We start from the raw sequence: 26030 nt of genomic DNA on the forward strand, positions 1-26030 counted from the left end.
GGCCGGCTTTTGACTGTTGCTAAACAGTTCATCAGTACACTATTACAATATTTTACATTCTCCCACTCACGTCACCTTTTCGAATGATTTTAAATTCATTGCACATATGTCTACTTGTTGTTTTGTTTTAGCGTTTAAGTTGGCGTTGAGCTGTACTTGTTGAAGAGCGGATTATTTGTACCACTACCACTCCCATTCCCCCTCCCTCACCCGGCACCCCCGCCCGCAGGGTGTGAGGGGTGGATGAAATAACAATTAAGGAAAGAAAAAAAGTGCCCGGCAGTCATCTCCTGAAGAAGAGAATGTTAATGTTCGAAAACTCGAGTTTTAACTGCAATCTGACAAGACCTGAACACCGAGAAAATTTTAAACAAAAACGCAATTTGTTTGTATTTCAAACTTAAATACAACGATGTGAAGGGGAAAATTCGTGACTACGGTGAAGTGAGCCTCTGATTCGGTATTTACTCTTTTGAATGTTGATCTCGAGCGCTGCAGAATAATTAGGTGACTACAAGCAGCAGAGGGTAGGAGTGAGTGGGTTGGAAGACGGAATGGAACCGGTAGGAAGGGCGACGGCTCGTTGTGACTGACCTGCCGGGGAGGCTGCTGCGGCTCCGGCGCGGACTTCTGCCGGCGCGGCGGCCGCCTGGGCCGCGGTATAAGCGACGCCTGCTCGGTGGACCTAGCCGTCTGCAGGCTGCCCCGCGGCGGCTGCAGCAGCTGCTGCTGCTGGTGGTGGCCGTGCTGGAACAGGTGGTACTGAGCCTGCGTCGCCGCCGGCTGCGGCGGAGGCGAGCTGCGGCCGAAGTTGAGGTTGGTGAACCGGAAGTCGCCCCTGTTGGCCTCGTCCTCTTCGGCGTCCTCGTCGCTGACGAACTCCCCGTCGTGGCGCTCCTGCGACGAGCGCGGGGAGTACGCCGGAGAGGAGCCGTTGAAGAGGCGGATGCGCTGGCCCGCGATGGTCACCCCAGCCGCGGCTGCCGGCGACCGGCCCGACCTCGTCGGCCTGTCGGCGCGGCCCACGTTGCTGTTGATGTCAGTCTTGTTGCGGTTGTGGTTAGTGTTGCGGTTGTTGTTGTAGCGCGCGCCGGACGCCGCCGGCGAATCTTCGTCGAGCGCGTTGTCGCTGAGCCGGTCACTCAGGTCGTCGTCGTCGACGAGCAGGTCCTCGACGGAGCCCGCCGCCGACAGCGACGGCGCCATCCGCCGCCTGTCGGGCCCGCCCTTCAGGTACTTGGCGATCAGCTCGTACGCCGTCACGTCGCACTCCAGGATCGACTTGCGCTTGTCGTTCGAGGGCTGCGTCAGTCTGCGAGCAGAGAAGACAGTCGTCCTCAGCGGTGGGGCACGCCTTGTGAAGCTATTACTAGTTCTCTAATTCTATGTATTATTAACGATCGCTGCTACATGCATAACCTCTGTTTTTTTTTTCAATCGTATGAACACTAACAACTTCGCACACTGTTGACAATCTTTCTTTTGGTAACTGTTTCAGTATATTTCGTTATTAAGACTAGATATTTTTCTGCTTTTATTTAAATGTACGAGGGTGAGTCAAATGAAAACCTTAAATATTCCTTTAAGTATTATTTATTGTGCAGTAGTGGTACAAAGCTGTATCACTTTTCAACATAATCTCCCCCACGCGCAATGCAAGTTCTCCAGCGTTACAAAGTGCACAAATTCCCTTAGAAAAAAAATTCTTTCGGTAGTCCGCGCAAATACTTATGTCTTTGAGTGGTCCCAACACGTGGAAATTACTTGGGGCAAGGTCTGGTAAGTATGGTGGCTGAGGAAGACACTCTAAATGCAGGTATGTGATTGTTGCAACTGTTGTACGGGCAGTGTGGGGCCTTGAATTGTCATGTTGCGAAAGGACACCTGCTGACAGCAATCCACGTCGCTTTGATTTGATTGCAGGCTGCAGATGATTTTTTAGGAGATCTGTGTATGATGCACTGGTGACAGCGGTCGCTCTAGGCATGTAATGCTCCAAAATGGCGCCTTTTTCGTCCCAAAAGAGAGCCAGCATAACCTTCCCTGCTGATGGTTCTGTTAGAAACTTCTTTGGTTTTGCTAATGGGGAGTGGCGCCATTCCTGCTCGCTCTCTTCGTTTCCGGTTGGTGGAAGTGAACCGAAGTTTCGTCCCCAGAAACGATTCTTGCAAGGAAGGCATTACCTTCTCGTTCAAAGCGCCGAAGAAGTTCTTCACAAGCATCAACACGTCCTTATCTCACTTCAGCAGTCAGCTGCCGTTGCACCCATCTTGCAGACACTTTCTAAAACTGGAGCACATCATGCATAATGCTGTGTGCTGACCCATGACTAATCTGTGCCGGCCGCGGTGGTCTCGCGGTTCTAGGCGCTCAGTCCGGAACCGCGCGACTGCAACGGTCGCATGTTCGAATCCTGCCTCGGGCATGGATGTGTGTGTTGTCCTTAGGTTAGTTAGGTTTGAGTAGTTCTAAGTTCTAGGGGACTGATGACCACAGATGTTAAGTCCCATAGTGCTCAGAGCCATTTGAACAATTTTTTTTTTTTTACTAATCTGTAAACATGCTGCAATGTCCTTCAGTGTCACTCGGCGGTTTTCCTTCGCTATGGCTTCAACTGCTGCAATGTTCTGTGGAGTCACAACTCGTTGTGCCTGATCTGGAAGAGGCGCATCTTCCACTGAAGTCACACCATTCGCGAACTTCGTACTCCATTTGTAGACTTGCTGCTCTGACAGGCACTCTTCATCGTACTGAACCTTCATTCGCCGATGAATTTCAATAGGTTTCACACCTTCACTACGCAAAACCCGAATAACAGAACGCCGTTCTTCCCTGATGCAAGTGGGGACGCCATCTTTATACTGATACTGCGAAGGTATGTGTGCATGTGCACTGTGCTGCCACCTACAGGCCATTCTGCACGTTGTTTGTAGCACGCTTACCAACTTACAGGATAATGGCGTGAAATTTGGATTTGTTAATACAAATTTAATGTTTTCATTTGACTCACCCTCGTATTTCCGTACTTCTAACGTTTCTTTCGTCTGTACTCGGAACTACCGTGACATCGGAGAACTCCAATTCACGCCCACGGCAAGAACCAACGGGCTCTTGCGACCAGCGCCGCGCGAGATAAATTTTGCGCGTATATTTGATCGGAAACGTTTATTGCCCTGCACGCTTTCTCCTGTTGAGCCTAAGTCCATAGTTTCCTTGTTTACAGTGGCACAAAGTAATCTAAGTTTGTGTCACATAAGCTTTGGTTATTTCTATACTGACTGGTCTTTCACATTCGCCATAAAAGTAACAGTACAGTCGCTCTAAATAAGGGTCACCGATATAACACTGATCTTTGAGGCTGAGTTGCACTTCTCACTAATCTAAAGACAACAATAAAGCCCTCTAAAGCCAAAAATCAAAGCCCTGTAGCAGCCTATCCGTCCAACGGTCTTGCCGCACTGGGGACACCGGTTCCCGTCAGATCACCGAAGTAAAAGCGCTGTCGGACTCGGCTAGCTCTTGGATGGGTGACCGTCTGGGTCTGGCGAGTGCCGTTCACAAGCGTGGTGCTCTCGGCCCCTGTCAGGCATTTTCCGGAAGAGCTACTTGACTGACAACCAACAGCTCCGCTCACGAAAACTGATAATGGCCGAGAGAACGGTGTGCTGACCACATGCTCCTCCGTATCCACACCCAGCAACGTCTATTGGTTGAGGATGAGACGGCGGTAGCTCGGTACCCTTGGGGCATTTCGTTTGTTCGTAAGACGTTTAGTTTAGCTTTAGCAATCCAGCTGCTGTCAAACATTTCGAGAGCCACCACCGGATATGAATAGGTGCACTGCTGAAACACTAACCCCAGCTGGCTGCTAACAACTTCCGACGGTAATGAGGCAAGACTCCAACCACTTCGCACAACTCAATGCACGATACCACTGCGCTGTGACTAATTCTAAACAGCGTCAATCATGTGTATCGAATGAACCCCCTCCCGACATGCAGATTCCTCCCCCGCTTCCAACTATTCACATATTAAGTGATAAACTGGGCACAACGGAAACGATTTAAGGATAAATTGCTCTGACAAATGAGTCGAGGATGTCGTCATTGAGAAAATCACTCTGAGTAAAGCGAGTTGTGGGGTTCATCTATCTACTGAAAACAAAGATGGGTCTACTTTATAACTTGTTCAGAAACGCAAAAAGGGAAACACAAACATGATCGAGAAATAACAGTATAAATAGTCAAACCAACAGAGATAAGGGAACATTGGAACACAAAATCCTTGCAATAAGGTCAACTAAATGTAACCACTGAAAGGTGAAGCCGACGGGGAAGGAGTAGTGAAAAGAATCTGGTTCTTAATCTGCGCTCCACAAAAGTAAATCAAAGATACAGCTCTGTATTATGATGGCATCAATCTACTGTACGGTAAATGGAAATCCCATGCAGGAATCGCAACAGCTTGAATAATAAGTGATCTATCAAACATCAAGCTAAATTCCATCAAGGTCCCCTCATATTTCGAAAAAACTGTCTGGTCACTCTCATCTCACATTCCCATTTCCAGCGTGCACTTAAAACTGATTCGTCGTCACGAGAAGGGAGAGTCTGTCCACTGGCCACCGGATCGAACGCCAATGTCGAAATCTCAGAACGAAGATAGCCTCCCGTGGACAGTTCTCTAGTATGAAAGTGAAATGCTAGTGTAGAAGACGGAGTCCCAAGTGTTAGAGGGTCTCTTTCATCAGTAAGGCTCAAAACCTCGGCCAGAAGTCCACAAGAAGGGAGTGATAAGAATAAGTAATTGTCGCTGTTATAACGTTCCTCTTAGCTCTGTAGAAAAGCCTCCAAAAATACTTATTTGCCAATCATAAAGTTTGTTAGGTGGGCTTCCAGTGGGATGGTACGTAACAAAACTTGCCCTATCTCCTCTGAAAACTTAATCTACCCGCAATCCACCCTCTCATTTTTCCAGGTTACACAAATTTTCACTATCTGATAACAAAATCCTGCTCTAGGGAAATGCTACTGCTCAGCAGAAGGCAGCAAGCCCACAATTCCTTTTCGTGGGAAACGGTTACGAACTCCGTCTTCTTTTTTAGACCCGTTCTCGGCTTCAGAAACCGTGTCAACAACCTCCGTGTCCCGGCGAGAGAAAGTTTCACCGGCTTTTTTCAAAGCAGGCTCAGCATTCCGCAAGTTTTACACTCCCACGGAACTGACAAGCTGTTATCTGCCCTTCCGACCGCCCGAACTGTTCTTTTATTACTAGTGTCCGGCCTGCAGCCAGTAAACACTGCGACGGCAGTTTGGTTACATAGCACGCTGCGTGAAGTAACGCACCGCTCTCCTTCAGTCCCAGTTGCTTTTTTATTCCACTTTGCTGCAAGATATTCTGCGCAGTCCATCCGCTGGGCGCTTGCCCAGTTTCAGCGTAAAAGTCATCCTGCCCACCGACACAGCGGCGCCTACGGTACAATGGTCGGCAGAGCGTCAGCTGACCATTGGGAATGGGCTCTCAGAATTATAGTTAGGCAGTCCGTATGGTGTCTCCAACTACCAGTTAACAGGACGCCCGCTGCTGCTATGGCTCGCCAAGACTCGGCTGATTTACCAGCTTAGTGCAACATGCGGACCAAATAATCATTAAACTGATATACATGGTGGTACATTGATCGTGACCGGGCCAAATATATCACGAAATAAGCGTCAAACGAAAAAAAACTACAAAGAATGAAACTTGTCTAACTTGAAGGGGGAAACCAGATGACGCTATGGTTGGCACGCTAGATGGCGCTGCCATATGTCAAACGGATATCAACTGCATTTTTTAAAATAGGAACCACCATTTTTTATTAGATATTCATGTAGTACGTAAAGAAATATGAATGTTTTACTTGGACCGCTTTTTTCGCTTTGTGATAGGTGGCGCTGTAGTAGTCACAAACATTATGTCTCACAATTTTAGACGAACAGTTGGTAGCAGGTAGGTTTTTTAAATTAAAATACATAACGTAGGTACGTTTGAACATTTTATTTCGGTTGTTCCAATGTGATACATGTACCTTTCTGAACTTATCATTTCTGAGAACACATGCTGTTACAGCGTGATTACCTATAAATACCACATTAATGCATTAAATGCTCAAAATTATGTCCGTCAACCTAAATGCATTTGGCAATACCTGTAACAACATTCCTCTCAACAGCGAGTAGTTCGTCTTCCGTAATGTTCGCACATGCATTGACAATGCGCTGACGCATGTTGTCAGGCGTTGTCGGTGGATCACGATAGTAAATATCCTTCAACTTTCCCCACAGAAAGAAATCTACGGACGTCAGATCCGGTGAACGTGCGGGCCATGGTATGGTGCTTCGACGACCAATCCACCTGTCATGAAAGATGCTGTTGAATACCGCTTCAACCGCACGCGAGCTATGTGCCGGACATCCATCATGTTGGAGGTACATCGCCATTTTGTCATGCAGTGAAATATCTTGTAGTAACATCGGTAGAATATTACGTTGGAAATCAGCATACATTGCACCATTTAGATTGCCATCGATAAAATGGGATCCAATTATCCTTCCTCCCATAATGCCGCACCATACATTAACCCGCCAAGGTCGCTGATGTTCCACTTGCCGCAGCCATCGTGGATTTTCCGTTGCCCAATAGTGCATATTATGCCGGTTTATGTTACCGCTGTTGGTGAATGACGGTTCGTCGCTAAATAGAACACGTAAAAAATCTGTCACCGTCCCATAATTTCTCTTGTGCCCAGAGGCAGAACTGTACACGACGTTCAAAGTCGTCGCCATGCAATACCTGGTGCACAGTAATATGGTACGGGTGCAATCGATGTTGATGTAACATTCTCAACACCGACGTTTTTGAGATCGAAGAAGGCTAAAATGACCTTTTAGCAGCCACTTACAGCTCAAGTTTCGGCATGGCGACTTTGGTCGCTCCGTCTAAACACGAATCAGCTTGGTACCACGGCCGGATCGGACCTGCGATGCTGCATGTTGTGTGCTCCGGTAAGACTGGGTGCGTTTGGTTCAGCTCCGCTGTGATTTGCTGCTAATGTACGACGAGAGAAGCTGTAGCACAAATGGCATCAGCGTATCCTAAGCTTAGGAATCCTGACAACAGCTGGCAGAGTGATATGGTTATCTATACCACATCCAAGTAACGGCACTAACAGAAGGTGACACGGCGATCTGAAGGCATCGCGTAATCCTTAGGATTTGAACTGGGGATTTTCTTCTTCATTCTATTCGAAGAACAGTAGTTTACTATAGAAACTAATTTTGTTCCTCCCTTCCTCATTTTCAATATTCACAATTTTAAAAATGGGTAAGATCTGAAACTTGTTTCGATATTACGTTTCAGTTGTAATATTGCTTAATGATTGTATTGTTTTACGCATGACATTATGTTCCCTGAAAATTAAGACATCTTTCATATGCGCTACGGAGCTCGAACATTTCACATTATTACATCACTTGTGCAGGATTTTCGGGTACAGTTAAGCTTAGGTTTATGGTGGTAACATTTATTGTTTTCTTGAAGCATATTGAAAGTGCCAGTGGCGGGAAGGTAACTTCTAAGATGATATAGAATGAGCACAACGTGGAAAAAAGTCCAAACATAAAACCTTCAGTTTTGAGAGCTCCGGTTAAAGACAGCGATGCTGAGCCATTTTTCCGCACGAAGTTAGAAACTGAGTTGTTTTCCTTCAGTTTCGAACTTATTCACACGACACTTTGTGTAAAATACGAACTGCATGAAGAAATCTCACAAAAAAGAAAAGGCCAAGTGCAGTAAGACTAGCACCAGGCGACCAGGTTTACCTGCCCGGAGTCCCTCCCCACACGAGATTTCATTTCATTTCAGGTCCGGGACACGTAACATTTCTTAGGTGCGTTAAACACTTACTTCTTCAATATGGGAAAAAAATTATTGTTTCTTCCCTTTTTATTTCTATATCCAGACAATTATATAGGGCGTAACAGGTATAAGTGTAGATATTTTTATATGTGGTACCTTAATACGTACATACATCAATGTATTGGTTGTTTTTCCCCACACTGAACAGTCTTTTCACAATACGTCACCAGCTTTAGGATTTGATCTTTTCTACACAGTCGTACTGCACCGTAAGTGGACTACGTCTGGCAGTATAGACAAATCTTTTTGCGTCTACACATCCACACTTCAACACCTGTCTTACTAGCAGCGGAAAGTAAACATTAATGGCTTGCCCTTGCCACATGTACTTAGAGCTACTATACAACATAAGAACATACGACTTGTAATACGTATAATTGTTATTCTATAACTGACGTAAATACTGATGTAATATTGTTCAGTACATCGTCCTCAGCCACCAGTACAAATATGTGCACTTACACCCGTCATGCCGTGTATGTGTATGTTTTCGATGCAATCCAATTGCTGTCGATTTCCAAGCTGAAAGTTCTATCTCCGGGCACAGAAATCAGATATCGGTATCGATGTACAGTACATCTGTACGTATGAAACGTTCCTTTCGTCCAACCTTGAAGTTTGCAGGACGTCTCATAAGTTATATGGGGCGGCGGTCAGAATTCGCGCTTCTTAGCATATCATGTGACGTACTGCTCCGCTGATTCCATTGAAAACGTTTACTGGCCGATATTGATTAACCCTCTGCTCTGTTACAGCTATACTAACAGTGTAAATAGGGGTCCCAAATCTTTCTCATACCCGTGAGATGGGATTAAAGATCTCACTATTCAAAAGGCAGTAATTAAGATACTAGATATATTTTAAATTTTATCTTTATCTTGTATTTTAAATTCTTTTGTTAATTGTTTATATTCAATAGTAATTTTGCATATTCGTCTTTTCTAGATTTTTATCTCTGACGATGATTCAGTAGAGTCAAAAACGGTTAGCTGTAATTAATCTACGAAGTGCGATTACGAGATTTGTAAACAAAAAGCATTCACAACGGAGTAAACAGGATGAGCTACAGACATTGCCAGCTAAAAATGAGGCATCTCATCCACAAATCACTTTGAGGGTAGATACAGAGAGTAATAATTCTGTTTCTTTACCATCATCAAATTACCAGGGCGTGCTGAAAGGTAATGTTTGCGAATTGTATGCTGTGCTCAATATCGGCTGAGGTGTTACATGTCACGCAGTCGAGAATGTTACTCTGTCGACTTACCCTCTTCGTTGACGCAAGTTTCGACCCTCTTCCGCAAGAGGGTTCCAAATTCTAATTTGTAACATAGCAGCGTGCAACGTAACTGCACTATTGGCCATTAAAATTGTTACAGCACGAAGATGACGTGCTAGAAACGCAAAATTTAACCGAAAGGAAGAAGGTGCTGTAATATGCAAATGATTACCTTTTCAGAGGATTCACACAAGGTTGGCGCCGATGGCGACACCTAGAACGTGCTGACATGAGGAAAGTTTCCAACCGATTTCTCTTACACAAAAAGCAGTTGACCGGCGTTAACTGGTGAAACGTTGTTGTGATTCCTCGTGTAAGTACAAATGCGTACCATCACGTTTCCGACTTTGATAAAGGTCGGATTGTACCCTAACGCGAATGCGGTTTATCGTATCGCTACATTGCTGCTCGCGTCGGTCGAGATCCAATGACTGTTAGCAGAATATGGAATCTGTGGGTTCAGGAGGGTAATACGGAACGCCGTGCTGCATCCCAACGGCGTCGTATCACTAGCAGTAGAGATGACAGGCATCTTATCTGCATGGCTATAACGGATCCTGCAGCCACGTCTCGACCCCTGAGTCAACAGATGGGGACGTTTGCAAGCAACAACCATCTGCACGAACAGTTCGACGACGTTTGCAGCAGCATGGATTATCAGCTCGGAGACCATGGCTGGGGCTACCCTTGACGCTGCATCACAGCCAGGAGCGCCTGCGATGGTGTACTCAACGACGAGCCTGAGTGCACGAATGGCAAAACGTCATTTTCTCGGATGAATCCAGGTTCTGTTTACAGCATCATGATGGTCGCGTCTGTGTTTGGCAACATCGCGGTGAACGCACATTGGAAGCGTGTATTTGTTATCGCCATACTGGCGTATCTCCAGGCGTGATGGTATGGTGTGCCATTGGTTACACGTCTCAGTCACCTCTTGTTTGCATTGACGGCACTTTGAACAGTGGACGTTACATTTCAGATGTGTTACGACCCGTGGCTCTACCCTTCATTCGATCCCTGCGAAACCGTACATTTCAGCAGGATAATGCACGACCGCATCTTGCAGGTCCTGTACGGGCCTTTCTGGATACAGAAAATGTCCGACTGCTGCCCTGGCCAGCACATCTTCAGATCTCTCACCAATTGAAAACGTCTGGTCAATGGTGGCCGAGCAACTGGCTCGTCACAATACGCCAGTCACTACTCTTGATGAACTGTGGTATCGTGTTGAAGCCTCATGGGCGCGCCATCCAAGCTCTGTTTGACTCAATGCCCAGGCGTATCAAGGCCGTTATTACAGCCAGAGGTGGTTGTTCTGGGTATTGATTTCTCAGGATCTGTGCACCTAAATTGCGTGAAAATGAATATATTTGACCCGTTTATCATCTGCATTTTTTCTTCGTGTAGCAATTTTAATGGCCAGTAGTGTATTAGCGTAATTTGCCATACGCGCCGCTCATCGTAAAAGTGCGTTGATTTTAGCCACGGCCGCGAGTGTGGTTTCGAGCGAGCAGTTTTACAAAGCACGGACGTAGGAAACGTTTGAAAGACTGCTCACTTCCTAGCTGAAGAGCCAGTGTGGAGAGTGGAGTACGCACCTGAGGTTGATGTTGGGCGACGGGCTGCGGCTGGTGCGCGCCCGCCGCGACGGAGAGGAGCTCTTGGCGCGCGCTCGGTGCCTCCTGGTGGCGCCGGGCGACGCCGCCGACGCCGGGGACAGCTTGTGCGGCGCCTGCGGCGAGCCCAGCAGCGCGTCGCCCAGCCGGTTGCGGCGCACCAGGTCGTACGGGTCGGGGGTCACCACCAGCTGCGGCCGCACGCGCGGGCCCCGCACGGCCGTCGTGCCTGCCGGCGCGAAGCGACCGTCACCAAACGCTCGTCGTATCGGCACCTCCGTCTTCCAAGAGGCACCTCTTCGACACCGGAAGTGCAACGATAATACGAAACTAACTTAGTGTTGGAACTTCTCACGTTCTTCTGGTGCGACTTGAGTCTTTCCGAGTGTTCAGCCTGATGATCGTTTCGGCTGGCCGGGGTGGCCGGGCGGTTCTAGACGCTACAGTCTGGAACAGCGCGATCGCTACGGTCGCAGGTTCGAATCCTGCCTCGGGCATGGATGTGTGTCATGTCCCTAGGTTAGTTAGGTTTAAGTAGTTCTAAGTTCTAGGGGACTGATGACCTCAGAAGTTAAGTCCCATAGTGCTCAGAGCCATTTGAACCATTTTTGATGATCGTTTCTGACTAGCACTATATCCCCAGAGGTGGATATTTTGTGGAAACTTTGAGCAAACAACCTCTGACTCATCCTCACACAAACCAATCTGTTTCTTTCGGTAAGTAGATGACACAATAGTGATATGACACCACGGAGTGAAGAAGCCCAATGAGTTCCTTCTTCATCTGAACTGACGCCCCCCTGACGTCATATTCACCATGGAACTGGAGAAAGGTGGACAGAAGGCAGTGAGACAGCAGGCAGATACTTCACTTGGGCTTAGGTCTACTGGTTCTGAGCACTATAGGACTTGATATCTTAGGTCCTCAGTCCCCTATAACTTAGAACTACTTAAACCTAACTAACCTAAGAACATCACACACTTCCATGCACGAGGCAGTATTTGAACCTGCGACCTTAGCTGTCGCCCGGTTCCAGACGGAAGCCCCTAGAACCGCTTGGCCACACCGGCTGGCACAGGTCTACTGCAAGCCGACCGACACTGACGAGTAATCTCCAGGCTGACAATTGCCAGCATCCTGGTTAGAACATTGGCGTTTTCAAGATTTGATCCACAGGGTCCACACCCTATAAGAGGAACGGAACTTCAACATCTACGAGACGTCCCGTGCAAAAGAGGCTAATCTGAAAACCAAATTAACTGTCCACTACGCCTATCAGCTTCAGAGCAAAAACAAGAAATAGAAGAGGACAAACCAAAGACATTAGTGGTCTACACCCTATGAAGGTGGTATCACTGCGAATAACAGCAGAGTTATGAAGAAATTTGGCATGAATGCGTGGAATGTTCAGTCACTAAGGTAAGTGGCCTACTTATAATGCAAACGACCACTTATCCTTAAAAACACACACACACACACACACACACACACACACACACACACACACACACACACACACAGGCATCTACAACATCCCTTGTAAGTTTAGTTAGTCATACACTGGTCAAACAATTAGAACATTGTATCGAACTTCGTGGAACACCGACCACCGACGACACACTAGGCTCGAAAAACCCAGTAAATCTGCAGTAGTGGAATATTGACTGGAATACAAGCTCAAATAAATATATTATTTACGGGTTGGCAACGTTGGCATGTTGAGATGTGTAGCTGTAGTTCGTGCATGGTTCACCAGAAGGCAGGACTTGCCAATACCATGCATGTGTGTTTACAAAACGGAGGACAAAGTCTTACTGACGCCAGAACAGAGAGTCAAGACTGTGTTGTTTGACACGAAAACAAAGAGTGCAGCAGAAACTCGGCGAAGTCTCCGTGTTCATTTTCGTACGAGGTGGGCTCCCTGCAGACAGACAATGTGTAGACTAGCCGCAAGACAAAAATCATGGAGCAGTTTCTCAGGCTCTGGGACAGGATCAGTAAAGAAGCGACTGAAATCAAGGTCAGGGAAAACATGGGCAATAGGGTCGCTGGACACGAACTCAGCAAGGTATGGAACGACATGCACCACTCACTGAGGAGCGACGGCATCTACACAGAGTGAAAAGATAGTCTGTTACAGCTGCTTGAATCCTGATCGATTTTCAATCATCCATACAGCTGTGCACATGCCAACAATGTGCACTAGTGTTCAGGCAAACTTGCTAGCCAGTCTTCATAGCGACAATAAGTCGACTGAAGTGAAAACGAAAACCAGTCACAAATTACTGCAAACGTTTATTCAAATACTCGGCTTTTTCCCACAGCTTCACACATGTATATGTTCGACATATATACTGAACACATCTTCTCCGCCCCCTCTCTATGTCCACCACCTCCTCCTATGACCACCTCATTTTTCCACTCTATGTTTCTACCTCCTCCTCCCCACTATTTTTGACTCTTCATCTCCTCCTCACCCAGACTTTGTTCACTTGGTCAATCCCCTCGCTTTGACCATAAATTCATCCCCCTCTCTCTGAACATAACCTCCTTCTCTCTTTTCAGCTCTGTCTCCCCCTCATCCTCTTACACCTGCTTACTACCCCTCTACACCCTCCACCTCCCCCATGAATCACCCTCTCCTCCCCTCTCTCCCTCTCTCTGTCCATTTCCTCCTCCCACCCGCTCTGTCCATCCTCTTCTCTATCTCTCTCGACCTGTCCTAAGCCATCCTTATCAGTATATGTAGCCCCTACAATTCAGTTCAATAAAGGAGGCTAATATTATTTCCACAACATCCCTGTCTTGCATGTTGTTGGCCCTTGGAAAATCGTTTCTGTTTCTGACCTATAGGATGCTCTGCAAAGAATGTCGATTTAGGAGGCTGATACTGTTCCCACACAACATGCCATTCTTGCAGGACAGCCTCTACAACAGGTATCTCCAGCCCTATTGTGGCTAGGAGTTCATAAACCTCACAGTGCTGATACCTAAGAGCCTCGCTGTTACTGTCCTAAATTTGGTTGAAATCGACCTATGGGTTTTGGAGGAGATTCTGGACATATATACATACAGTCTGCTCTATATAAGATTTAGAAGCTAGCCTTGCAAGAGGTGTATTAAATCGAGATTCGATAAGACAAAGAGGGATGTTGCATATTTTACGCTTTTAACAAAATACAAAGCACTTGATGGTTTTACAGATACACATGTCATCATTAAAACGATAAATTATCCAAAAGCAGATACAGGATAAAAATCAGTGTTTGACAGAGAGGTGTTTCATCAACTCTTTTTAACATTTATGTTGACAGAGTTATTAAGAATTCGAAATCAGGTAATTATCTAGGTCTTAAGTTAGGTAATTCAACAATCTTAGTGTATTATTGTTTGCAGATGATAAAGTAATAACACACGAAAATGAACATGTCTGCTGCCTTATGCAATGTAAAGGCTGCACTGTGTAGGGATGGCAGCTGCCACACTATGTAAGGAACCACGCAGGCCACAGTCAAACTTGTGGAGCGACTTTTGGGATATTTAAATGTCTACTACCAACACCTGTAGAGCAGGATGGGCTGTGATGCAATGGCACTGCGCCAGTAGATGGAAAACCAAGCGAGATGGCGCAGTGGTTAGCACACTTGTATTCGGAAGGACTACGGTTCAATCCCGCGCCCGGCCATCCTGATCTAGGTTTTCCGTGCTTTCCCTATGCCACTCGAAGCAAATGCCGGGATGGTTCCTTTGAAAGGGCACGGCCGAGTTCCTTCCCCATCCTTCCCTAATCCTATTAGACCGATAACCTCGCTACTTGGTCACTGCTCCCAAACAACCCAACCCAGTAGATGGAAAGAGAGAATAGCATTTCTGAAACATCTTGCTTACACTGCAAACTTACATGGCAAGAAACTTAGAGGCTGGAGCCCACCTCTGCAGCTGAGGTCACTAATGCACGCCCTTGCATTAGTGCTCGATTCGAAACTTGGTGGAAAACGTCATTGTCTGAATTTGGCCAACGAGGAAATGAGAAGTGGTGCCGTAAGGTTCGTGATTACTAGTGTTTGTGGCAATGTCCCGGGTTAATTTCTAAACTTATCTGCAGTGTTGCCGGAAGTGAGGGGATGTGACACTGTTGACAGATCTCTGTCCATAGAATGGGACGTTAAGCTTGGTGCACATTTGGCGCTTTTCAAGAGTAGTAGGCTATGGATTAGATTATGCGCCAGCACTGGGTTTTACCATCCCCGTTTCCTTCATCGGTAACAACACAAACCCAACACTCTTCATAGTCACCCACAGACATAGATACACACTCGACACTTCATAATAGGTTGGAGGAAGGCCATGGCCAATAGCCGTTCTGGGCAAGGCCCTAGTGGAGGCTGTGTGGGGGATTCTGGCATCTGTTCCTCTACGCTCGTTCCCTGAGTCTGGAACTATTTTGAGTTGACATTGCCAGGATCACTGAGACTATTCTGGATACAAAAAGTGGGTGCTGGGTGGATGTGGATGGTGATAGTGTTTGGTCTACCGGTAGTGCGTCTATCTTGTGGCGACGGTTAGTGAAGGCGCCACAACCTGGCAGCGGTACGCACCTGCGTGCGGCGGGAAGAGCGGGCGCGCTCCGCCGCACTTCTTGCAGACAGCGGGCAGCCCCCTGCGAGACGCGTGGCCGGCGCCGGCGTCCGGGCAGCAGCAGGCGCCGTGGCGGCCCTGCGGGGGCGGCGGCGCGGCGCGCACCGACCCGCCGCCCCCGCCGGCGTACACCCAGGGGTCCGCGTAGCGCATCGAGCGCGACAGGGCGCTGCCGCCCCCCGCGGAGAGCGTGCCGTACTTGTGGCGGTACTCGTTGAGCAGGTAGCCGCCGCCGCTGGGGTCGGCGCCGGGGTCGCTCAGCTGGCGCGTGGGCGGCGGCTGCGAATGGTGGTGCGGCGGACCGGGGCCCGCCAGCGACGGGCTGCGGCCCCCGGCGCCCCACCACCGGCCGCTGCGGCCGCTCTTCTCTCCGGACACCACCTGCAATACGCCAACAGCAAACCACAACTTTAACCTGACGCAGTCGTCCCAAAAGATACAGGGTGGCGCACCAAGTTTCATACGTTGATATTTTATAATAAATACTTTATTTACAGGATGACAATGCTGGAATGTTGAGACGTGTAGCATGGTGAACCAGAAAGAAGCACTTGCCAATACCACGAATGCGTGTCGCCACCCCTTCAGTTTCGTAAAATGACGGACAAAGTCCGGTTGACGCTAGAACAGAAAGTGAAGACTGTGTTGTTTGGCTCGGAGACGAAGAGTGTAGCAGGGACTCAGAGAAGTTTTCGTGTTCATTTTCGTACGCGATGGGCCTCGTCAGACAGACTGTATATAGACTAGCCACGAAATTTGAAACTGACATTTGGAGAAAAAGCATCCTCGTGCCAACACAGAGGATATCGACACTCCACGAGTGGCTGTAACACGAAGTCCTAAAAAATCCACGAGGTAAGCTGGAGCCGAACTGGGCATCTCACGTAATTCTCTTCAGAGAATAATTCATACCCACGTGAAATTACTCCTGTACAAAATGATAATGTTGAACAAACTGACGGAGAAGTACAGGATATGTCGGTTACAGTCAGTGACTTCGCCTCTTGGAAATCATGAACTCTTGATTCACAGTATATGGTTCTCTGACGCAGTATACGTTCCAATGAACAGTAGTGTCAATTGGAAGACTACTAGATTCTGGGCACGAAAAACTCCTGTGCTGTACACGAAACTGAAAATTATGGAGGAAATCTGAGTGTATCCAGCCATGGAATCATTTTTTTTTTTTTTTTTTTTTTTTTTTTTTTGGAGCAGTTAACATTGCACGCTACGTGGGCATATTGTAGACAAATTTTCTTCCGAAACTTTATGCCACAGGATTACCAACGGTTAACGAAAGACATAGCTCGTCCTTATACAGCAAAAGTTATTCTGGATTTCCTGCACTAACGTTTCGAACACCCTGCGATGTCCCCTCGATATCCAGAACGTTTTAACGGTATTTCAATATTGCAGTCAAAAGTCCAGACATTAATCCCTGTGGTTATTTTTTATGGGGACATCTGAAGAAGACAGCCTACCGTACTAAACCACGTTATCTCATGCACTTGCTTTCGGCTGTCACTACTGTCTTCCAGGGAACCAAGAAGACTAGTGTCATAGAGTGGTCGGATACATCGAAGAGGTAGTACGTCAACAAAGTGGACATACTGAATATGTACTGTACTCCCACTAAGCATACACATTCTAATGGTTAACTTAAAAAAAAAGACATGATTTACTCGTTAAAAGTTAAATAAACGATTACATAGTGTTGTCCGTCAGAGGCTTCGCTTGTGTACTTACAAAGTGCAAATCCTGCAACATCTGCTGCCGAACAATAAATCATGCCGACAATAATTTGCTACTGGCATACTGCAGGCTGTTGACATGAATGCCATCTTCTCAGACGAGGCAACCTTTCACGTATTGGGAACGGTTAACCCGTATAATGCTCGGATTTGAAGTTCGCAATACCTGTACGCTATCACTGAAAATGTCCGGTGTGTAATAATGCCCCAAGCCGCACGGGATTAGCCGAGCGGTCTATGGTGCTGCAGTCATGGACTGTGCGGCTGGTCCCGGCGAAGGTTCGAGTTCTCCCTCGAGCATGGGTATGCGTGTTTGTCCTTAGGATAATTTAGTTTAAGTAGTGTGTAAGCTTAGGGACTGATGACCTTAACAGTTAAGTCCCATAAGATTTCACACACATTTAAATTTAATAATGCCCCATAGAATTGTTGGACCAGTCTTCTTTGCAGAAAACACAGCGAATGGATGAGTGTATCTCGACATGTTGGAGCACATACAAGACTTGCAATACAACATCGCGCAGAGGTTAGACACTGGACTCGCATTCGGGAGGTCGACGGTTCAATCCTGCATCCGGCCATCCTGATTTGGGTTTTCCATGATTTCCGTAAATCACTCCTGTCAAATTTTGGGACAACTTCCTTCCCCGTCCTTCCCTAATCCGATGAGATCGATGACCTCGCTGTCTGTTCTCTCTCCCCCAAACAACCCAATCCCGAACCCAATACAACATCCCCTATCAACAAGATGGAACTCAGTTGCATTTGTCAATTGGTGTTCGCAAATTCCTGAATACAAAATTTTCCAGTCGCTGGAGCGTACGTGGAGGTCCCGCTGTCTGACCACTAATGTGGCTGAGACGTCAGCCTGCTGAAACGGTTCAAATGGCTCTGAGCACTATGGGACTTAACGTCTGAGGTCATCGGTCCCCTAGAACCTAGAACTACTTAAACCTAACTAACCTAAGAAAATCACACACATCCATGCCCGAGGCAGGATTCGAAACTGCGACCGTAGCGGTCGCGCGGTTCCAGACTGTAGCGCCTAGAACCGCTCGGCCACTTCGGCCACATTTCAATTGGTAAGAGCTGACGAGACAGAGTGTGGCGCAGATCACTCGAAGCCATGGACCCAAGTTATCAACAAGTCACTGTGCAATCTCGTGGTGGCTTCATAATGGTGCGGGCTGCTTTCAACAGGTCTAACTGAATCGATCATTTACTGGAAATGGTTATGTTCGGCTACTTGGAGACCATTTACTGCCATTCATGGACTTCATGTTCCCATGACAATGCGATTTGTCATCTGGCTACAGTTGTTCATGAATGGTTTGAAGAACGTTCTGGACAGTGCGAGCGAATGATTTGGCCATCCAGGCCGCCGAAAATGAATCTTATCGAACATTTATGGAACATAATAGAGAGGTCAGTTCGTGTACAAAACCCTGCACAGACAGCAATTTCCGGTTGTGGACGGCTATTGAGGCAGCAAGGCTCCATGTTTCTGCAGGGGACTTGCAACTAATTGTTGAGTCCATGCCATGTCGAGTCGCTGTACTATGCCAGGCTGAAGGAGGTCCGACACTGTATTTGGAAGTACCTCTTGATTATTGTCACCTCAGTATACACGGAATAAGAGAGTGTCGTTACATTAATTTGGTAACAAATTCCAGGCGTTTTAATGGCGTTTGCTTGGTAAAGTGCATTACTGTAAGTTCGTTCTTTTTCCTTGAGGTCGAGTTTATCGGTTTTCGCAACACGTTTTTTACGTTAGACAGTGCTGCAAAAACACCTATTCTGAGATAAAACTGAACGGGACAAGAGATCGATAGTTTTCTCCGACACTCGACAATTTGACGACATTGCTAACAGTTGCCACATCAGAAAAGCGAATTTCCACTATTTACTTTGTTTTTACGTAGCAATGAGAAACTGTTCGTTTTTTTTTATTTCAATGCTGATCGTTGTTGTTCAGACTAATCTAATTTTTCGGTCTACACGGTCCAACAGGTCGGACTTATCATAATTCGAGCAGAGCCTGCTTTCGAGAAACTTCTCAGCGCATGCTAAATGCTTTTGCACGGTTTTCTAAGGCTGACCTAGTTTTTCAGAAGGTTTGCCATAACATCACGAGATCTTTTATTGATATGAGTGTGGTAAACGATAGTAGACACATTCTGCCCTGATGCAAATCCAAACAGAGGGATGAGATTAGCAAAGGAATGTGCTCAAGTAGTTGCAATACCTGTGAATGAAGAAAAAGCCGAAATGGTTAAGCTATTCTTTGTGGTAGTTCTGAAACTGGAAAACCATGGAGTCGGTCGTGAACTCACTTTCAGTTTAGAGGAGCACTTTAGGAACGCGGTTATCACATCCCGCGTCACTTCATTAAGGCAGAAGATGTGATTAGCAAAGTTATGTTTGATGTGCGGAGGGCTACTCTGAAAATGCAGTCAAATGTCATTACGCGGACGCGAAGTAATATCGTTACTTCCGTTGTTCGCGTGCGAGAGTGCTGTGATATAGAATAGGCTCACGCGAATGCCCTGCAACAACGATCTGCTAGACTGTGGAACTAGTAGCCAGCTGCAGGAGACGTTGGTCGAGGAAAGTGCCTTAGTAACGTTTGTCAAAAGAAAATAATTTTTTAGTTACGGTGAAAACTCAAATATTAGGTTCTATGTGTCTCTTTCTTACGACATTCCTCGTGGTTCGCAAAGGTGGGTGTTAGAAGTGTGCGTAAAATCGAATTAATTGTGACGAAACGGCAAATAAAAAGAATATTGTTCTATAGAAACAATGATGGATAAATTAAACTTTGTGCCAGTTGCCCACAGATTTCAAATCTGTCGCTGGGTCTACAGTCAGAAGGTAAGTGCGCGACCGAGCCATCTCTTATGAGATGGCGCACGCAGACTTTTTTTTTCATTTTTTTATGGGACTTAACTGCTAAGGTCATCCGCACGTAGACTGTCGTGGTCTGTTTGTGAGGCTTGAAGGTCTACGAGGGTGTTGTAGACTAGAGATATTTGTCACCGGTTTTAGAAGAGTGAGATCTTGCTGCTGACCATTACAATGAAGCGACAAAAGTCGTGGCACAGCGACCTGCACAAATACAGATGGCGACAGTATTGCGTACACAAAGTATAAAAGGGCAGTGCCTTGACATAGTTGTTATTTGTACTAAGGCGATTCATATGAAAAGGTTTCAGGTTTGATTACTGCCCCACGGTGGCAATTAACAGACTTCTAACGCCCAATGGTAGCATTCCATTACGGAAATCGTAAGGGAGTTCAGCATTCCGAGCTCCGGCATGTAAAAAGTGTGCCGAGAATATCACATTTCAGGGCACTATCTCTCACCACAGACAAAGCAGTGGCCGAGGCCTTGACTTAACAACCAACAGCAGCGGCTTTTGCGTAGAGTTGTCAGGGCTTACAGAAGAGAAACACTGAGCGAAATAACCGCAGAAATCAGTGTGTTCGTACGACCGTATCCGTTGGGACAATGTGGCGAAATTTGGCGTTAATGGACTGTTAGCAGACGACCGACGCGAGTGCCTTTGTTAACAGCACATCATCACCTGCAGTGCATGTCCTGGGTGCGTGAAACTGTCGGTTGGACCCTAGAGACTGGAAAACCGTGCTCTGGTCAGATTAGTCACGACTTCTGTTGGTAAGAGCTGATGATAGAATTTGAGTGTGGCACAGACCCCTCGAAGTCATGAACCCAAGTTGTCGACAAGGCACTGTGCAAGCTGGTGGTGGCTTCGTAATGGCGAGGGCTGCGTTTACATGGAATGGACTGCGTCCTCTGGTCCAACTGACCCTATCACAGACTGGAAAACGTTATGTTCGGCTACTTGGAGAAAATTTGCAGCCATTCATGGACTTCAAGTTCCCGAATAACGATGGTATTGTCCCAGGGGCGAACTTTTCGCGATTACTTTAAAGAATATGGTGAATAATACGACCGAATGATTTGGCCGCCGACATGAATCCCATGGAACATTTATGGGACTTAATCGCGACATCAGTTCGTACACAGAATCCTCCAACGGCAACGCTTTCGCAATTATGGATAGCTCTAAAGGTACTATGGCTCAGTATTACTGCTTGGGACTACCAGTGATTTATTCAGTCCATGCTACGACGAGATGCTGAACTACTCTGGCAAAAGGAGATCCGACGCAATATTAGAAGGTATCCCATGATTTTTGTCACCTCAGTGTGTTTAACTTGGTTTTGAGGACAGAAAGTGAACCACTGTTTGTACCGGAGTTGATGAGAGTGGTGAGAATGTGTGGAAGACAGGAACGTTTGGTTAGGTAATGTTGGCTGGAATATTTGGAGCAAGAGCCAGACATTGTGGAGGGCGTATCTGCTGTGGCTGGTGTGTCGCGGAATGTGGGGCATGTCGTGTGTTCGGTGGCTACCAGTTGCTACCCACAGAGCTATGGTGGCACTCTCTTTGACTGAAACAGGTGTCCCGAACACTATTGTGAACGATGGATGTTGGTGGCTGCCGTTAGAAGTTTGATGTATCCATACTACCAGTAGCGACACTATCGGTGAGAGATTTGATGTTCGCTGCTGCTGGGTATTCGGAGCTTTTGGTTTCCTTCCCTGGCATATCTTAAGACACAAGAGTGATTTCTGCATGGTTTTAATTTGTAGAACACCCTCTCTATTTACTTTATCACGTTGTCAACTGTTTTTAACGACGTGTGAGCGCAGTGGTTCAAATGGCTCTGAGCACTATGGGACTTAACAGCTGTGGTCATCAGTCCCCTAGAACTTAGAACTACTTAAACCTAACTAACCTAAGGACATCACACACATCCATGCCCGAGGCAGGATTCGAACCTGCGACCGTAGCAGTCGCGCAGTTCCGGACCGCGCGCCTAGAACCGCGAGACCACCGCGGTCGGCTGAGTGCAGTGCTTATCAAAGATGTGTGCTAACGTGTTAAGGGTGTTTAACTTGTTCTTAGTGGCCTAAATGTTACTGCATGGTATTAATACCAGTTCATTTTCAGACTGCCGTCTAACTGTTAAACTGCTTAACTTTTTTTATGGATGGATAATAAAACCGAATGCTCTTGAAAGGAGTATAACATATGTGCTGCGCCCAAAATTTATTTATTTATGTGGAGGATACAGTGAAGGTGTCGGAGGATGTGCGGAGTTTTTGGAATGGTTTCATAGCCTACAATTGTTAAAAACTTTGAATGATTGTATTTAACAAGATATTTTCAGTTTTTTGTGTTAAAGGTCTAAACTATTAAATGTTAGCTGATGTTATGTTTAAATGATCTAGTGTCTGATAACTGTCTGCTAGTTGATTTTAATTGTGGTTAACAGAGCAAAAGAAGAAATTGTCAGTAAAGCGTGTATTCAGACTGATGTAATTTGTGCATTTCATGGCTCTGAGCACTATGCGACTTAACTTCTGAGGTCATCAGTCGCCTAGAACTTGGAACTAATTAAACCTAACTAACCTAAGGACATCACACACATTAATGCCCGAGGCAGGATTCGAACCTGCGACCGTAGCGGTCGCTCGGCTCCAGACTGTAGCGCCTAGAACCGCACGGCCACTCCGGCCAGCTGTGCATTTGAGGACAGATTTATAATGGAAGGTGCAGCCTGGGTGTAATTTAGTCCGGCCTACCACGCCACTCCTCTGTAGTAAGTTCGTGATTTACACTGGTTTTGTGTTTCGTTGTCCACCGCAAAGGGGATCAACACAGACATCGAAGCATTTGTTGGTATGATGTGGAGCTCTGTAATACTGTGTCACAACACGCTCGGGTCAAGAGGAATTTGTGATACTAACTATAAGCTTTTACCAGTGACGTAGTTTTGACACATTTTCGTTATATTCTAGATACATTATCTTTTTAATCTCTGCTGTAAATGACAAACTAAATACTCTCTCTTCTCTTTCGGAGTGAATTATAATATTCTTCATTATAATAAATTCGTTTGATTTATGGCGTTCGCTACTACAGCTATAGTGGTTTATTAAGGAAACTCAATTCGTTTCAATTCCAAGAAATTTTTGTCTTGTTCCATGAAATTTCTGGAAACGGTCTTTACGCTGGGGAACTTTAAAATTTCACGAAGTTTGTTTTATTTATTTCTGATTGATCATATCAATTGCACTTCAAACTATTTTTTCCTGACATAGAAAATTCTAGCAGTCAACATTGTATTGTTTATGTTTGAAAATACCGCCAGTAATACGACGTCGTAATCACCATGTTCTTTACGTCGCTTGTCGTATGTTCACTACGCCACAGGTCAAAGCCTGCGGCTACCTCAGTTTCATTTAGATCTCTGTAAGATTGTGTCACAACACATTGGAATCCGTAAGAACGCGAACCCCTCGGCCTAAGAAAATAACTGTCATCGTTGGTTTCCGCATCACATATTCATGTAACTTTCTCCTGCGTATCGCGCGCCGTGCTTCATTTCTGCCGTAGCGACGGCCCTTCTCTGCGCCCGTGACCCCTGCGAGGTCGTGATGGTGTGTGCGGGTAGCGGCGCACCTCCAGTGAAAGCGCCCACTCTGACTTCGACGCGGAGGAGCGGCAGGTTGCATCGGGAAGCGCAGGTGCCGCATGAAGCGGATGCTGTGGGTTCGTGGGGTGCTTCGGGCGTAGGTAGGAAATTTAAACGTGCCGTTAGTGTGTGTGTGTGTGTGTGTGTGTGTGTGAAAGCTAGCTTTTTCCTCAAAACGAAGCGCAAACTACCCAGATTACTGTCATCTAAATCTACATCTACATGGATACTCTGCAAATCAGATTTAAGTGCATGGCAGAGGGTTCATCGGACCACCTTAACAATTCTCTATTATTCCAGTCCCGTATAGCGCGCGGAAAGAATGAACACCTATATCTTCCCGTACGAGCTGGTAATCTTTCCTCCCTCGGTTGGTCAGGATCAAAAACTATTTTCGCATTCGGAGAAGAAGGTTGGTGATTGGAATTTCTTGAGAAGATTCAGTCGCAACCAAAAACTCCTTTCTTTTTAATGATGTCCAGCCCAAATCCTGTGTAATTTCTGTGACAATCTCTCCCATATTTCGCGATAATACAAAACGTGCTGCCTTTCTTTGAACTTTTTTGAGGTACTCCGTCAGTCCTATGTGGTAAGGATCCCACACCGCTCAGCAGTATTCTAAAGGAGGACGGACAAGCGTAGTGTAGGCAGTCTCCTTAGTAGATCTGATACATTTTCTAAGTGCCCTGACAAAAAAAATGCCGTCTTTGGTTAGCCTTCCCCACAACATTTTCAGTGTATTCCTTCCAGTTTAAGTTGTTCGTAATTGTAATACCTAGGTATTTAGTTGAACTTACGGCTTTTAGATTAGACCGAAGTTTAACGAGCTCCTTTTAGCAGCCCTGTGGATGACCTCACACTTTTCGTTATTTACGGTCAATTGCCACTTTTCGCACCTTTCAGATATCTTTTCTAAATCGTTTTGCAATTTGTTTTGATCTTCTGATGACTTCATTAGTCGATAAACGACAGCGTCACCTGCAAGCAACCGAAGACGGCTGCTCAGATTGTCTCCCAAAACGTTTATGTAGATAAGGAACAGCAAAAGGCCTATAACACTACCTTGGGGAACGCCAGAAGTCACTTCTGTTTTACTCGACGACTTTCTGACAATTACTACGAACTGTGACCTCTCTGACAGTAAACCACAAATCCAGTCCAGACGATATTCCATAAGCACGCAGTTTCACTACGAGCCGCTTGTGTGGTACAGTGTCAAAAGCCTTCCGGAAATTCAGAAGTATGGAATCGATCTGAAATACCTTGTCAATAGCACTCAACACTTCATGTGAATAAAGAGCTAATTGTGTTTCAAAGGTACGATGTTTTCTAAACCCATGCTGACTGTGTGTCAATAGACCGTTTTCTTCGAGGTAATTCATAATGTTCGAACACAATATGTGTTCCAAAATCCTGCTACATATCGACGTTAACGATTGTTGTTGTTGTTGTTGTTGTGGTCTTCAGTCCTGAGACTGGTTTGATGGAGCTCTCCATGCCACTCTATCCTCTGCAAGCTTCTTCATCTCCCAGTACCTACTGCAACCTATATCCTTCTGAATCTGCTTAGTGTATTCATCTCTTGGTCTCCCTCTACGATTTTTACCCTCCACGCTGCCCTCCAATGCAATATTCGTGATCTCTTGATGCCTCAGAACATGTCCTACCAACCGATCCCTTCTTCTGGTCAAGTTGTGCCACAAACTCCGCTTTTCCCCAATCCTATTCAACAACTCCTCATTAGTTATGTGATCTACCCATCTAATCTTCAGCATTCTTCTGTAGCACCACATTTCGAAAGCTTCTATTCTCTTCTTGTCCAAACTATTTATCGTCCATGTTTCACTTCCATACATGGCTACACTCCATAGAAATACTTTGAGAAACGACTTCCTGACACTTAAATCTATGCTCGACGTTAACAATTTTCTCTTCTTCAGAAACGCTTTCCTTGCCATTGCCAGTCTACCTTTTATATCCTCTCTACTTCGACCATCATCAGTTATTTTGCTCCCCAAATAGAAAAACTCCTTTACTACTTTAACTGTCTCATTTCCTAATCTAATTCCCTCAGCATCACTCGACTTAATTCGACTACATTCCATTATCCTCGTTTTGTTTTTGTTGATGTTCATCTTATACCCTCCTTTCAAGACACTGTCCATTCCGTTCAACTGCTCTTCCAAGTCCTTTGCTGTCTCTGACAGACTTACAATGTCTTCG

At 46.1% G+C, this 26030-nt stretch overlaps 1 protein-coding gene across 3 annotated transcripts in view; it reads right to left on the reverse strand.

The window, feature by feature from the left end:
- LOC126356200 (uncharacterized) overlaps positions 1–26030 on the reverse strand; it is an 878454-nt gene that overhangs the window by 224220 nt on the left and 628204 nt on the right. For all 3 annotated transcript variants that reach the window (XM_050007000.1, XM_050007001.1, XM_050007002.1), the window contains 3 exons: positions 15451–15871; positions 10834–11080; positions 595–1312 (listed from right to left, as the gene is read on the reverse strand). In XM_050007000.1, coding sequence (XP_049862957.1) covers positions 595–1312; positions 10834–11080; positions 15451–15871 — 1386 coding nt within the window. The remainder of the gene's footprint in view (positions 1–594; positions 1313–10833; positions 11081–15450; positions 15872–26030) is intronic.

The sequence above is a fragment of the Schistocerca gregaria genome, chromosome 3 (assembly GCF_023897955.1).
Source record: "Schistocerca gregaria isolate iqSchGreg1 chromosome 3, iqSchGreg1.2, whole genome shotgun sequence".
Taxonomy (NCBI): domain Eukaryota; kingdom Metazoa; phylum Arthropoda; class Insecta; order Orthoptera; family Acrididae; genus Schistocerca; species Schistocerca gregaria.